We start from the raw sequence: 14,054 nt of genomic DNA, 5'->3' as shown, positions 1-14,054 counted from the left end.
AAAATTGTGAAAAGCTTTTATTTCAAACTTCTGTATTACAATAGCCATAGTTTTATTATTGCTTTTTAAAATGAATTAAGCACTTTGCAATTTTACAACTGCTGGACCTTTTGTCCAGCATATGTGCTTCATTGTTATACAGTATAATGTACAACCCCTTTTTATTTACATGGATTTAATGTTTCTTTAAAAAAACATGCTTGAAAGAACCTTTAAACTGTGGACTACTGGACATTCATTTACTGTATGACAATAATAAATACATATTTTAAAAAGTGCATTATATGGTGATAATCCTTGTGGAAGAATTCACTTTTGCAAAACCTCATTATAAGGGAAGTGCTCAATTTGAACACAGTGCAAGCAGTCAAGTTGTCCTGAGAAGATATAAATGTGGTGTAAGTTTACCTTCACAACAGGTGCATATTAGCACTAAATGGCTTAATCCCATTTTTGTCAACCAGAAGCCATTTGATGTTCATTACTGAGTGTGGCAGGGAAACCTAAGTGCAAACACCAGCTCTGCTGTGACAGGCACCAGTAATGGTGTGAAGGTTTAGCAGCTTAATCTGGAGAAGGCTCTCAGCTCCGCTGCTCCACTGAGCCAGCAGTGCCAGAGAACTGCACTGGCAGGAACTGAACTGTCAGCTCTTCCTCAGCAGTGCAGACCAGCACAGAGAGCAAAAGGAAACTGGGAATAATGCTTCAGTAGTTAGTATTCAAGACCTTGCACATGCCAATACCCAGAGAGATTGTGGAAGGAAGACAGCAGAAGCCCAAGTCAGACTGCTGAGACATTCATTTCTCTGCCCCTCTCACACTGCGCTATATCTGGCATGAACCTTTCTCCTGACAGCCTCAGCTTTACAAAATCTGGCCAAGGGGACACTCAGGTCTGACATTTGCTAGCACATGACAGTCTTTCCCAGAATGCAAATCTTAAACCACACCAAAACCACAGAACGAAAACAACAGAGCAAGAAGCACGGGAAGATGGTCTAACAGTGTTCCTGTGCTCTCCCTGCAGCAGAAGGGATTCTGTTTATAAGTCTGTGGAAGTAGCAGTTTACCAAATTAAGTGCTTTCAAGTTGCTGTTTGTGTTGCATAGGCTGCAGTCTTGGGAGTTCAACTGTTTTACAATGGCAAGCAGCTAAATAAATAAGTCAAAGCTACTTCTGCAGTAGTTCTGGAACACTGGGGAACAACTATGATTCAGGCTTCTGAATGCTATTCCAAGCCTCTGTACCCCACTCCCTGTACTATTTCTTTTCCTTATATATATATATTCATGTGATATAAATTTCTTGATCTATAATTTTACCAGTAACAGTGATAAAATCATAAGCATTCATACAGTGTTTTGAGACCTTCAACTGCATTTGCAACACAAATCAAAAATTGATCCTTTTCCCTTAGTAAAAGCAGGTGCATCAGGAAAAGAGAGTTCTTGTACCACCACCTTGAGAAAAACCTACTTGGGCATCAATTGACAAAGGTGAGAATTTCCCCCAGGCAGATCTGCCTCACACAAACACTGGTAACAACCACACCTGCTGCAAGGAGGAGATAAGAAAAGGCACCTTTCATTTTTTTTGCCAAGTGAAAGAAACAGAGGGGCTGATGGCACATTTTCATGTACATTTTGCTCACAGTAGCATTTAATTTCCAACTCAGATATTGGAAATATTTAATGTGGTTACAGCCTTAATAACATATGTATATAAATACAAGTACTCCCTACAGTGTCTGTCGTCCAAACTATATAAATGGAATAGTGCCCTGATTTGGTGAAGTAATATAAACAAAATTAGAAACAAAACCAGTAAAGCCACACTGTCCACTTAGAAAACAAACAGTAGAAAATGGTAAGAGAGATCTGTTAGAAACATTCTATGCAAGCAAGAGTATCACTAGCAACAAGAAACATGTTGTTTTGCTCTCTGGTAGCCTCACAGCATTCCTGGGAACCATTTCGCAATGACTCATGCACTCAAAAAACTCACATGGCCTTTCTATGATAGTATCTCACTACAGATTTTGGCCGTTTAAACTTTCCTAGAGGTTTAGAGCAGTTTGTACAGGTCACCCACAGGCTGCTTCTCAGCCCTGGGACACTTGGCCAGGTTTGGCAGGTTTCAAAAAGAAGACTGTTTCCATAGGAGCAGAGAACCATGCCAAGGGACAGAATGCCACCAAGGCCACTGACAGCTGCTCGGCACCACTCCCTTTGTTCAGATGAAGTGGATCCAGCTCTCCTCACATTCCCTTGGCAGCTTCAGGGGGTGAGTCTGACAGCTGAGGGTGTAGTTCTTGCCTCTGTTGTTATCCCAGTACTCCTGGCCATTGACTTGGTACCTTGCTGCAAACTGGACAAGAGTGCTTAGCTGAAGGAGAAAAGGAGGCACAGGAAGAAAGAAAGTGAACACATCAACCTGATCCTGCCCGTTTTTCTCTGGGATGCTGCAGTCCCAACGAGCACACACCTCATGGATGCTTTCCCACTGGTTGAAGGTGTAGCGCACAGACACCTGCTTCTCAAAAGCAACATTCCGAACCTGGATGGTGCCACTGAGCCCCAAATCTGAGCTGGTCACCCGTTCCAGACACACCTGCTGCTCCTGGAGTCGGGATGAGAAATCCAGACAATCTGCAGGCTGCTGGAAGTCAGGGATCAAACATTGCATAGTGAACTCCAAGTTCAAGTTGCTGTACCAGAGGTCTGAGTTTATGGAGAGCCTGGACAGGACGTGCAAAGGGATGGATGGATCCTCCCCAGTCTGGAAGACTTTCACTTCAGTGAGCTCCAAGCCTAAAGCATCAGCAAACCTGACCCTGTTCATGCGGCTCTGGAAGTTGGGCTTCTGACACTGCACTGCTGCTCTCTTCCTCCTCTCGGGTGATGTCGGCAGGGACCTCGCTCGGCGGCGGATGATGGGTCTCAGGGCTGGGTCACAGCTGGAGGAGGCGCTGTTCGGATGGTTATTTGGCTGGGGGCTCTCCTTGGCTGGGGCACTGCTCCGAAAAGTCTTGTTGCTACTTGTATGGGCTGCTGGGCGCTGCTGCTGCCCTCGTCTCATTGCTCCTTCAGCCCTTAACATGTTCTCATAGAGATCTGAGAGGTAGCTGGGATTCCTAGGAGGACCACGCACTTCCATCCTTAACTGCTGACAAAAAATCAGCCTTAACAGCTGCAGCTAATAATGAACACTATCCCTTTGAATCACTTTATTTGAGAATGTCAGCCACAGTAAGGTCTGAGGTTATTGCACTGGATGCAGCAAGGATCACCTGGAACAACGACACCTTGGAAGGAAGGGCAGAAGCCTGGCAGCTCTCACGGCAGCTGGCAGAGCCAGCAGTAAGGCGTTGTGCGGGAAGCTGAAGGCAGACTCAGTGGCCGATGAGCTCGAGATCGCTGGTGGTCCCCAGACTCAGGCTGGAAAGGGATTCAAGGCTATCACCGCTGATACTGGAGGAGCTCACCCCCAGGCTGGAGAGCGACTGGAGGCTGTCGTGCTGGATGAAGGACTCCAGGCTGTCGGAGAGGTCGCTGGAGGCGCGGTGAGCGCCGAAGCACCGTGAGCCGGAGCCCCGGGCGAGAGGGGCCTGCAGGCTGTCCTCGCTGGCCCCGGCCGAGCCCGCGCTCCGGCAGCAGCAGCACGAGCAGGGGGCACACTCCAGGCTGTCACACTGGATGCTGGGCGAGTCGAGGCCGGGGAAGGCTTGCAGGCTGTCGGGCGGGAAGGAGCCGGGGCTGCTGCAGAGGCTGGAAGGCGGGCGAGGACTGTCGGGCGCGGCCGCGGCGCCAGGCTCGGTGTCGTGGCTGGCGGGGGACGGATCCGCGTTCGGGGCCGCCACAGCGCCCATGGGCGGCACGGCCCCCGCTGCGGCGCGGCCCCCGCTGCAGCCCGGCCGCGGGAGCAGCCCCGGGTCTCCGGCCCTCACCGCGGCCGCTCCGCTCCACACCCGCGGCGCAGGCGCGGGGCCCTTCCCCCGCCCCGCCCGGCCCGGCCCAGCCCAGCCCAGCCCGGCCCGGCCCCCACGATCTGCGCTCGGGCTGCGCTGCTGCTGCTGCCGCTGGCGACGGACGCGGAGTAAGGGCAGGTACCGGGCCGCGGGCGAGGATCGCCGGGGAATGCGGGGCGGCCCCTGAGTGAAGGAACGGCCCTTGTGGAGCGCGGTGATAGCGGCAGGGAGCGGAGCGGGCCCGGCTCGGCGGGCGCTGCGGGCACAGTCTGCGCCTGCTGGCACTGCTGCCATAGCCGAGGGCACAGCCTGCCACCATCCCGGCACTGCCACCATCCCGGCACTGCCCCCGTCCCGGCGCTGGCCCCTCGCGGCCGCTGCTCTGCCCCGTCCGGGTGCGGGACCGCGGCGCTCCGGCGCTCCGGGGCTCGGCTCCCCTGAGCGCGGCCGGGACAGGATGCGGGGAAGCGTTTGAAGGATAGGACGGGATCAAGTGTAAATAGATACGGACATCAACACGACAGTAAAAACGTGAACAGCACTGCAGTAGAAGTAAAGGGGGGTCAGAAGAGCTGTTTGTCACCTGTCACATTTGCAGACCATTGTGAATCCCTGGAAACGTGCAGTTCCCTGATACGGGAATGCATTCTTTGGAAGTAAAAGAAGGCAATGGATCCTGCTCTGAGTATTTTTAGTAAGAGCTGATGATACATTTGTTTTGGAAAAAGAAAAGAAAATTAAGTATTGGATATAAAATTTGCACATATGCATATGGGAAGAGCGTGTTTTGTGACACAAAAAGGACAGCTCAGCTCGCACAGCACGCAGGGGGTTGATCATCTGCTCTCCATAAATTGGAGCAGGAACACCCACCCCATTGGGCTGTGACGCCCAGGCTGAGGCAGCGCCTGGAACTGCGCAGGCTGAGCGGTGGGGATGGGGATGGGGATGGGGATGGGGATGAGGATGGGGATGGGGATGGGGATGAGCACATGACACTGCACAGGAGCTCTGGGAGCACGGCCGTACCCTCAGGTATATCCACGGATTGGGAATAGTAAATTGAACTATGCTGCTTCTCACTAAGCGAGTGCTGGGGGAGGGGACTGTTTTCCAGTGCAGTTTGGTAGCTGATTATGTTTATCTTACTGCTTTAAAAATAGAATCACATCGGGAGGATTTCGTTTGTTGCCAGCATCTCCAAGACGAGGGGATGTCAGCATTGGATATACTGTGTCTTGCAAAGCCAAAAGACTGGAGCCGTTTGAAGATTATGTAACAGTAAAGGTGCAGATACCCTTTGGAAAGAGGAATAATGGGACCAGGCATTCAGGAATATCCCTTATTATTGCACAGAGAGACACAGCAGAGGGAAAGCCACAGCCACACCAATGAAAACCACAAAGGAATGGTAAAGTAAGGAAATTAATTTCTCTTTTTATAGTTGCTGGAATGTCAACATATTGGGCTTACTTAATAAGTGCCTGGCTGTCCTGCTCCCACTGCCATCCTCTCCCCTGATGCCAGCGATAGAAATGATTGTGCAGGATGATCGTGCAGGTCACAAGGTCACAGAGGTGACTGCAGCAATGTTGGAGGCACAGGACTTAGTTTCATTCTCTTATAAGCTCTTGAATTTGTGAAATCATGTGTTTTTAAAAACAAAATCTGACTCTACTGACATAAAAACTGAGAACAAGATGTACAGCCTGGCAAATTAACTGAACTGCAGTCATGCTAGATTTGACAGGAGGGCACAGTTTGATTATTCCTGTTCTGAAATGATATTTTAAAGCTTTCCATTTGGAAATCAGTAATATTTCTTGTTTGTAGAGCAAACACTGTTCTTATTTGTACAGAATATGCTGATTTATTTATTCTGTGTGCTTACACAGAAATGTATCAGGTTTAATTAAGGAAGTATGTTTTAGTTCTAAGCTGCTCAGATCAGTAATGCCATTCCTTTTGCTTTCATATGAGCTTTTTCTCTTAATAATATTTTCACAACTCCATTATAATATGAAACAGGGAATTTTCTTATGCCTTCATTGTGAAATAGTTTGTATTAATACCAGCAGAAACCTTATGCTCCCTGTTCTTCCACTCCTTATCTTCAAAGGAATAATCCTTTAAATTTTGTTGAGAATATGCAAATGGAAAAGACAAGCAAGATTTGGCTTGCAGTGACCTTCATATTGTAGTTTATAATAAATTTTGGTAAATTGCAATAAAGGCACCTACCAGGTACTATAAAAATCAGTGGTTAAATATCTAGTCTGTAATATTTATTATCTCCAAAGGAGCTTTAAGATCCTCATACAGAGGATTCTATATTAGGGCTACGTTCTATTATTATATCATCTGATAGAATTACTCACTTTTGCATTAATAATATTAAAAATACAGCAGTGCATTTTTAGTGTAAAATAGTTCTGATGAACTTTAAGTCTAAGAATAACTGCAATCAACCCTCCTTTAAACTCAGTTGAACTCTAAGCTTTTATTGTACTTCCATTCTGACACTCATATATGCTGCTATTTATATCTGATATTCTGTTTCATCCTTTGTGGTTACAGTAATGGAAAAAGCCATCCAAGCACCAAAGGACTAAATAAACCAATTTCTTATGCGAAATCTCCTCCTGGAAGATTAGGCAAAAATGTATCAAGTGCCACTGAAAAGGTAAATAATCCCCTTTTCTAACATAAAAAGTGTACCTACTCTAAGTCAGCTTCTTAATAACATCACAAACTTTCATATCCCTTCAGATTTCCCATGACACTCAAGATGGTCACCAACCAAGTGTTTTTAAGAAGGGAAGGAACCAGCTGGATGGCAGTAATCAGTCAAAAAGGTAATTTAATGTTATCTGTTTAATTTGTTGTCATTTCAAACTGGTATACAAAATGCTTGTGATGAAATTGTACCTGCTGTATTTTGCATGTGACTTCACTGGCACAGAGTTCAGCATTTATGAGAACAGTAAATTTAAGTTATCAAAATGGAAACTTGCTATCCTGCTTTAGTGAGTTCTATGGCAAAACCATAATAATAATAATTAAAAAAATAACAATCAGTAGTAGGCACTGTTATCTCTACCAGCAATTACTGATTTTGCCTCATTACCAAGTTTCTGTGCCAGTTTTAGCTTCAGTCATGGAGATCCCTGTCCTTGAAGGGGTGGCAAGACCTTTGTAAGCTGCTGTTCAAAGGCATTGACCATTCTAACAGGACATGAACTTCCTTTTCCTTTAGGATCCCAAGTGTTTGCAGCTCAGTGCACAGTGCACAAGGACCAAAGAGGAGTCCCCCAGAAAGAAGGCAAAACGAATCCTTCCTGCACAGGATCCCCCCTGGCACAAAGGGCAGCACACAAGAAAACTTCTGTAGGGCTAAGGATGTCCCAGTGCAGCATTTTTATTGCAGTAAAAAAGAACAGTTGGGAAAGAATCATGAAGAGTACATTGCTGAAGCCAGTCCAGGCTCTTCGAAATGGCAAGAAGCATCTGTAGGTGAAATGTTTCTCGATTTTGAGTCGGTACAAATTATTAAAGAAGATGCTGAAGATGATAGTGCCAGTGACCTCTCTGACTCAGAAAGGATTCCCATTCCCCCCTCTCCCTGCACACCACCAGAACTCATCCTCAGAGCTGAAGAAATCGACCCAGTTTGTTTGGAACACATCCCTGAAATAGGATTTAAAGAATCCGAGTATTACTACCCCGACTTCCTCCCACCACCTTTCAACACCTGGGACTTGAAGCAGCTGGCCATCTTTGTCCACGTGGAGGGGAAAACTGAATTCCGCCCCAAGCCCTCGGGATCCCTGGAGAAATACATCGAGCGCCTGGTGCAGCTGGAGTGGCTGCAGATGCAGACGGTGCAGAGCGAGAAGGGCAGGGCCACCAAAGGCCGGCCCCAGACTGCCCCCGGCTCCACCCGTGCCCTCAAGAGCCCCGGGAAAGGCAAAGCCTTGCTCAGCCCTGTGCCCAGCAGGCAGGGAATGCCCCAGGAAAGTGCTACCAGGCTGCCCAGGAGCTGTTTGGGTCACAGGGCAGAGCTGTCCTCTGAGGAGACTCGGCAGGTGCGTTCCCACCCGGGTCACCTGAAACTTCCTGAGAGAACGGGATGTGCAGCATCTTCTCAGAGGCAACCTGGTGATGGAAGGAGTGAACTGAAAAAGAAACCAGCTGCAAAGCAGCAGCTGCTCAGTCTGCAGCCCCCTGAGAGCAGCTCTAAAATCCAAAGTGTTGGTAACATCAGACCCCCTAAGCAAACCCCAGCATTCCACGGTGCAGCTGCTCCCATCAAAGGCTTAAAAACATACACGTGTACAAATCCAAAGAAAAATGGCAATGCCAGCAATTATGTTCCTCCTAAAAAACCAACAGCGGACAGGAAAATAAAAACAAACGGCACAAAGCAAACGCCACGCAAATTTCAGTGAGGGAAAATTCATTAGTGAATGTTGATGCTTCTTGACTGTTTAAAAGCATCTGGCCAGTGCAGAAGAATCTCTTTTTGCTTCATAGGAAGATCCTGAGAAAAATGTTCCTGACACGTGGTTCTGAGTCAGCACTGCTCATTTCTATACATTTGATCTTAAGCCAGCAGGAAATGTTTTCCCTGAAGCCAAATGTCTTCCATTGGTCTTTCCTCAAAAATATTTATAATATTTATAAATTGCTCAATGAAGATAACAATAGCACAGTGTGAAGTTTAGAGGAGTGTAGAATGTCCTGTCTGCACCAGCTGGAGTCTGAGTGCTCCTTGTACTTACCCTGCTGGTGGGAGGGAATAGAGCCCATGCTCTTTCTCCGTGCTTTTTAAAGATGTTCTTTTTGTAAGTCAGGTTTGATTGTGGTGGTTTTTATAAAATAATGGAGCCTGTTATCTATGCAAAGTTAATTCTTCACAGAAGATGATGAATTGGATTTTTTTGATGAAATAGATATTTTTTTGAAGAGAAGAAGAATGGAGATAATGTTTTGAAATATTTTAATGCAGAAAGAATTATTTTTAAGACAAAGTATTAGGGACCAGACAGCTTCAGTAACGATATTAAAAAAATGGAATGTGTATTTTTATACCCTGGAATCTTCACTGTGTTTACAGACAGCTTTCCTGGAAGTTAATTTTGTAGGCCGTGATGCTTTTTGTCATTTTGGGGGAAATGACCAAATTTCAAATTGCACATGGATATATTTGAGCAAATTAAGGCTTTTAGCAGAGACTGCATGGCCTAGTTTTCAGAACTGGTAGCCTCTCAAAACATAAAAAACAGACTCTTAGGGGAAGAATTTAAAGGCTGTTGTAAGTCCAAGTAAAGATATATTTTGATACAGAAGATACCTATTTTTAGTCATCTAAGATGACTCTTACTTACCCTGTGGTCCCGTCTAGCTTGGCTTCTTAAAGTTTAGGGAGGTGAGATGGGGAAATGTCCTACAGAAATTGTACAACCAGGATTGGGTCCTGTTCTTGGGCCTTCTGTCTTCTCTTGTGTCTGTGAGATACAGGAAAATACAAAGGACAGTTCAGAGAACATTGAAGTGTCCCTTGAACTGTTACAATTTCAAATCAATCACAACAGCTGGAGTCAGGATCTTGTTAAGATGAAATTCTAAAGAATGTTTTTTACTTTTACTTTAAAATCCTGGTCAGCATATTTTCCTCCTCAGCCACCAGTCCCAGTCTTCATGAGAAGTGAGCTGAGGTCTGATGGACCAGATTCTGCAAGTGGATCCTTCACATTGTGATAGAAAATGAAAAAGTAGCAAATACTAAAGAGTACATTATGTATATAGCTAAATTGCACTTCTCTTGGTGAGCTCATCTTGGTTGAAGATGCTTAGCTGTTTCTATCTTTCATTGTGCCTACCAGATCTTCAGCTTTGTAATTCAAAGCATGAATTTATATGTAGTTTGAAAAGTGAGAATATTAAGAAATGTAGTAATAGAGTATTTTACAGTACATTAATACATTGCTCAGGAATAGTCCAAGAAATATTTTTAGTGTTTTTTTCCTGGTCTACTGGAGACCAAATGTGAAATTTTGAATTGGTAAAGGAAACGAATGTAATAGACAGTATTACATTTCCAGAATCAGTATTTGTAAAGTTACACTTAATGTGAATTGTAGTTGCATGTACATTCAGCTCTATGCAATTGAAGTGAAACTTAATCTGAGATGCTCAAAGACCAGAGGAATTTGCCGTCAGAGGTGTGGTGGCACTCAGGATGGGACTGAACACCAGCAGCTGCAGAGGACCAGCACATCCCAGTGTTGCTGTTTCACCTTTTTGTTTTGGTCCAGCCTCATGTTTTTTTGCTTTTTTAGTTTTTTGGAGTTTTTTCCCTGCACTCAGTGCTAGTATTTCAATCTCTGGCCAGATTCTGCAAGTCTGCCTTAGTCAAGTTTTCCTGATTCACATAAACAGCAGTGAAAAATAGGAGAGCTGCTTTGCCAATAATCAGGATTTTAATTCCCTGTTTCCAGTTTACTGTTACAAGCACCCAACCTGAGGTGAGCAGGATCCAGACCATAATCAGAATAGCAGTTTCTTAAAACAAATTCTGTTAGATGCAGTAAATAACTTAGCATGTTATTATAGCATTGAATATTGCTGGATGATAAATTTTCTAAATTGAAGCTTTCCTGGCTTGTAAGGAGGGCATGTAGATACAGGCACATTTTGCATGATCACTTCTTTAAGAGTAAATAAACCCCATTTCCATCAGCTGTGACCAGAGCAAAAGTGATTGGCATTGGGAAAAGTATTTTGTCACAGAGGTAGGAAGGTTTTGATGCAGTTTGTCATAGTCTGGACATCAGTCTGTCGTTGGGAGACTAAAAAGTGAAGCAGGTAGAGGTGGTGATGGCGCTTTAAAGAAGTCTGAAAACTTGTTCATCGCTGGGTTCCGTGTGGGATCTGACCAAGTAAGTTTGTCTCACGTGATAATCACACCAGTCAGATTTCTGTCATTGATTTGATACTTCTGACACCCTCGTCTTTGTTCTCACACAGAAACAGAAATTCTGTGTTTGCCTCAACAAACAGCTCTTGGCCTGAGCAGACCTGCAAGGGCTGGGTCTTATCCTGTTTCCATTTTAACTTCACCATGTTCTGGGCCTACAGATGAAAAGAGCTCCTTTTATGAAGAGGACTACAGTTTATATTTATTTCATTTTGTTTTGCTGGATGTTGTCTTTACAAGCACTTCTGAACACAGCAGAAAAAAATATGCCATCAAACACATTCAGTTTAAAATTAATTACTTAAGATACTTCCACAGCACCGTGTTTGTGTGGCTATTAGCTTTTTTTTACAAGGTTTAGCAATATGATCATGTGGATCTAAGCCTGGAACTGGTGATGCTTCTTGAAGAACAGGTTACTGTAATGTGAGATATTTAAACAGAGTGATTTTTTAATTTTTTTTTTTTTATTTTTGCTAGAGAATGTAAAGGTTTAGTGTTCTGCAGTATTACCTACAAAACAAATATGCTCATGTTGTATTTTAAATAAACAGCCAGACTCTGTTTCAGTTACATGAGTATCAACTTTGAACAACTCAATTCTTTTCATGAAATGACCCTGTTAGAAGATGTGAAGAAACAGAATTTCACTCCAATGTGTACAATCTCTTTTCCTCAGTAATGCTAATGTATTTTTAGTGCATCACGTGAAGAAATTTAAAGCAATACTGTTTTTCTCTTGCCATGTTTCTTTTTTCTCCATTACTTGGATCTCATCCTGAGGGCACTTCATGTTTTCCCCCCTCATTTTCAGTTGGATCCAGCAGGATGAGCTGCAGAGAGGATTGTGCTGATTCCATTGGGCTGAAATGTCCTGTTTGGCTCCAGACCCTGAAATGTGCCCTCATCCTGTCACTGTTCGTGTCTGTTTTGTGTTTCATTGTTGTATGAGGTAACTTTTACCTTGTATTTGATATTTAAAGGATCTTGTTAGAATTCTGAGAGAATTTTGACAGTTTTTTCAGCCAGTATGTGCTTTTTTGGAGCTGATACTTTAAATTTCTACAGTATGAAATTGCCTAGAATGTACTATTTTTTGCCTTATTTTAAAGGTATTGAGCCTTTGTTGCTCCCATTGCATTAGTGGTTTTTCATCTGAAAAATAAACAGACCACGCTGGAAGGACTGAACTTGATTAACTGAGGATTTGCAGACCAGCTTTTGATGTTGGTATTCATGTATTCTTATTTATTTGAACTTTTTGTGGATATTTTTGCTAGTAATTCCATGGGAAAGTGATCTTGTAATTCAAAGGTATATTTGCTACATTAAAAGTGAGATACTGCCCTGTTTGTTGCCGAGTTGTATTTTTTTCTCGAGATGGCGGCACTGAATTTTCTTGGAGACAATTCCAGACAAATGCAGTATCGGGTGGAGGGGGTAGCTGAGCACATCCCGGCTCCTGCTGGCCAAGGGAAGCCATAAAAATACGGAATTTTCCTTCATTTTCGGGCAATTAAACTCCATCCGGGATTTTTGGTAATCTGGAAAACCCGGACTGGATTTTTCCCGGAGTACGGAATGGAGTCACCCGGTAATCTGGAAAACCCGGACTGGACTTTTCCCGGAGTACGGAATGGAGTCACCCGGTAATCTGGAAAACCCGGACTGGACTTTTCCCGGAGTACGGAATGGAGTCACCCGGTAATCTGGAAAACCCGGACTGGATTTTTCCCGGAGTACGGAATGGAGTCACCCGGTAATCTGGAAAACCCGGACTGGACTTTTCCCGGAGTACGGAATGGAGTCACCCGGTAATCTGGAAAACCCGGACTGGACTTTTCCCGGAGTACGGAATGGAGTCACCTGGTAACTTGGAAAACCCGGACTGGACTTTTCCCGGAGTACGGAATGGAGTCACCCGGTAATCTGGAAAACCCGGACTGGAATTTTCCCGGAGTACGGAATGGAGTCACCCGGTAATCTGGAAAACCCGGACTGGATTTTTCCCGGAGTACGGAATGGAGCAAAACCCGGGCTGAGTTTTTCCTGCAGTTTGGGTGTAATTTTTTTTAAATTTATAATTTTGGGTATAATTTTCTGCAGGAATGGGTATAATTTAATTTCACGCACAGCATGTTCATGCGCTCAGCTGGGGCTAATCCAAAGGAAAATAAAAGGAGGGAGAGTGAATTTTTCTATTTTCTATTGCTGAAAAATGCCTTTGTTTTGCTATTTCTGTAATATTTATAGTAAGCTTTACAAAGCTCCTTTGTGAAATACCACACAACAATTTTACTGTCCCAACATTCCTGCTATTTGAGGAAAAAGCTGGAAAAAGCTGTCCAAGCCTTCCTCTCCTGCCCTGCTATTTAGTCTGTTGCTGTTATCTATGATTTTGAAAAGATCCCACCTGCCTTCTATTGCTAGAAATCTTCTCACCTGAACAGGAGATCAGTTTTTCCATAATTCTTTCTTTCACAACTTCCAGAACACTAAATTATTTAAAAGATATTAATTTAAATTAATTTAAATTAATCTTATGCCCAGTAAGAGCAAATCAGGAGAATGGAAAATGCTGTAAGAGGTGTTTTCACAGAAGCCAGAACCTTCCCCCTGCTCTCTGCCACTCTCTGTTTCTTAATTTTCAATTTCCTGCTTCCTTACTGTAGTTTCATGTAAAATATGTTTTTCCCACCCTGGGTAAGAAGTTCATCACCAGATACACAAACTAATCCTTGTGTGGTGGCTTTTGGGTGGAATAGGACATATCAGCTTTCAAATAAGCTTTGACAGAACTTGCTGTCCTTTCAAAGTCTGAAACCATGGAAAAGCAGCTCTCCTGGGCATAAACCCAGCTCCTATTGAAAGTAAAGTTGTGTGTTTGTTTGTAGCAAACAATGGTGAAGTTATTAGGGAATGGCATTTCCAAGGAACTGTTGAATCAAGATGAGTTTACTGTGAGTTGTAAAATAGCAATAAAATTGCACCCATTTATTGTGTGTGGAGGTGGCAGATGCAGACTGAAGCAACCCAACACCACAGGGTTGAGCTTTGCTTGGAGCCAGTTCAGCTGGACAGAAACAACAGTTCGGTTTTTTTTCACTC

The 14,054-nt window shown here is 44.2% G+C and overlaps 2 protein-coding genes across 7 annotated transcripts; one reads left to right on the top strand and one right to left on the bottom strand.

Moving 5' to 3' along the window:
- Positions 1 to 2: 2 nt before the first annotated feature.
- PPP1R3D (protein phosphatase 1 regulatory subunit 3D) lies at positions 3 to 3,156 on the bottom strand. Its single transcript, XM_005524829.3, has one exon. The coding sequence runs from the start codon at positions 3,154 to 3,156 to the stop codon at positions 2,233 to 2,235; it is 924 nt and encodes a 307-aa protein (XP_005524886.2). The 3' UTR covers positions 3 to 2,232.
- An 860-nt stretch (positions 3,157 to 4,016) lies between these two features.
- Positions 4,017 to 12,021, top strand: FAM217B (family with sequence similarity 217 member B). 6 transcript variants are annotated; one of them, XM_014254256.2, is made up of 5 exons: positions 4,017 to 4,095; positions 5,131 to 5,383; positions 6,545 to 6,650; positions 6,737 to 6,822; positions 7,224 to 12,021. In XM_014254256.2, the coding sequence occupies exons 2-5, from the start codon at positions 5,283 to 5,285 to the stop codon at positions 8,413 to 8,415; spliced, it is 1,485 nt and encodes a 494-aa protein (XP_014109731.2). In that variant the 5' UTR covers positions 4,017 to 4,095; positions 5,131 to 5,282; the 3' UTR covers positions 8,416 to 12,021. The 6 variants fall into 6 exon arrangements, with proteins under 6 accessions (XP_014109731.2, XP_087920845.1, XP_005524885.2 ...); XM_088064719.1 differs by having other exon boundaries at positions 4,042 to 4,105; positions 5,131 to 5,378; XM_005524828.3 differs by having other exon boundaries at positions 4,042 to 4,105.
- Positions 12,022 to 14,054: the final 2,033 nt, after the last annotated feature.

This window comes from Pseudopodoces humilis, chromosome 19 (assembly GCF_049639895.1).
Source record: "Pseudopodoces humilis isolate 2021_Gansu_Grassland_sample_001 chromosome 19, ASM4963989v1, whole genome shotgun sequence".
Lineage (NCBI taxonomy): Eukaryota > Metazoa > Chordata > Aves > Passeriformes > Paridae > Pseudopodoces > Pseudopodoces humilis.
Note: the sequence above shows the minus strand (reverse complement) of the source record. Positions and strands in the feature narration are given on the sequence as shown.

Coding starts and splice junctions, on each gene's coding strand:
- PPP1R3D (XM_005524829.3), bottom strand. CDS start 3,156: ATGGAAGTGCGTGGTCCTCCTAGGAATCCCAGCTACCTCTCAGATCTC.
- FAM217B (XM_014254256.2), top strand. CDS start 5,283: ATGGGACCAGGCATTCAGGAATATCCCTTATTATTGCACAGAGAGACA. Junction 5,384..6,544: donor AACCACAAAGGAATGGTAAA/GTAAGGAAATTA, acceptor TTGTGGTTACAG/TAATGGAAAAAGCCATCCAA. Junction 6,651..6,736: donor TATCAAGTGCCACTGAAAAG/GTAAATAATCCC, acceptor ATATCCCTTCAG/ATTTCCCATGACACTCAAGA.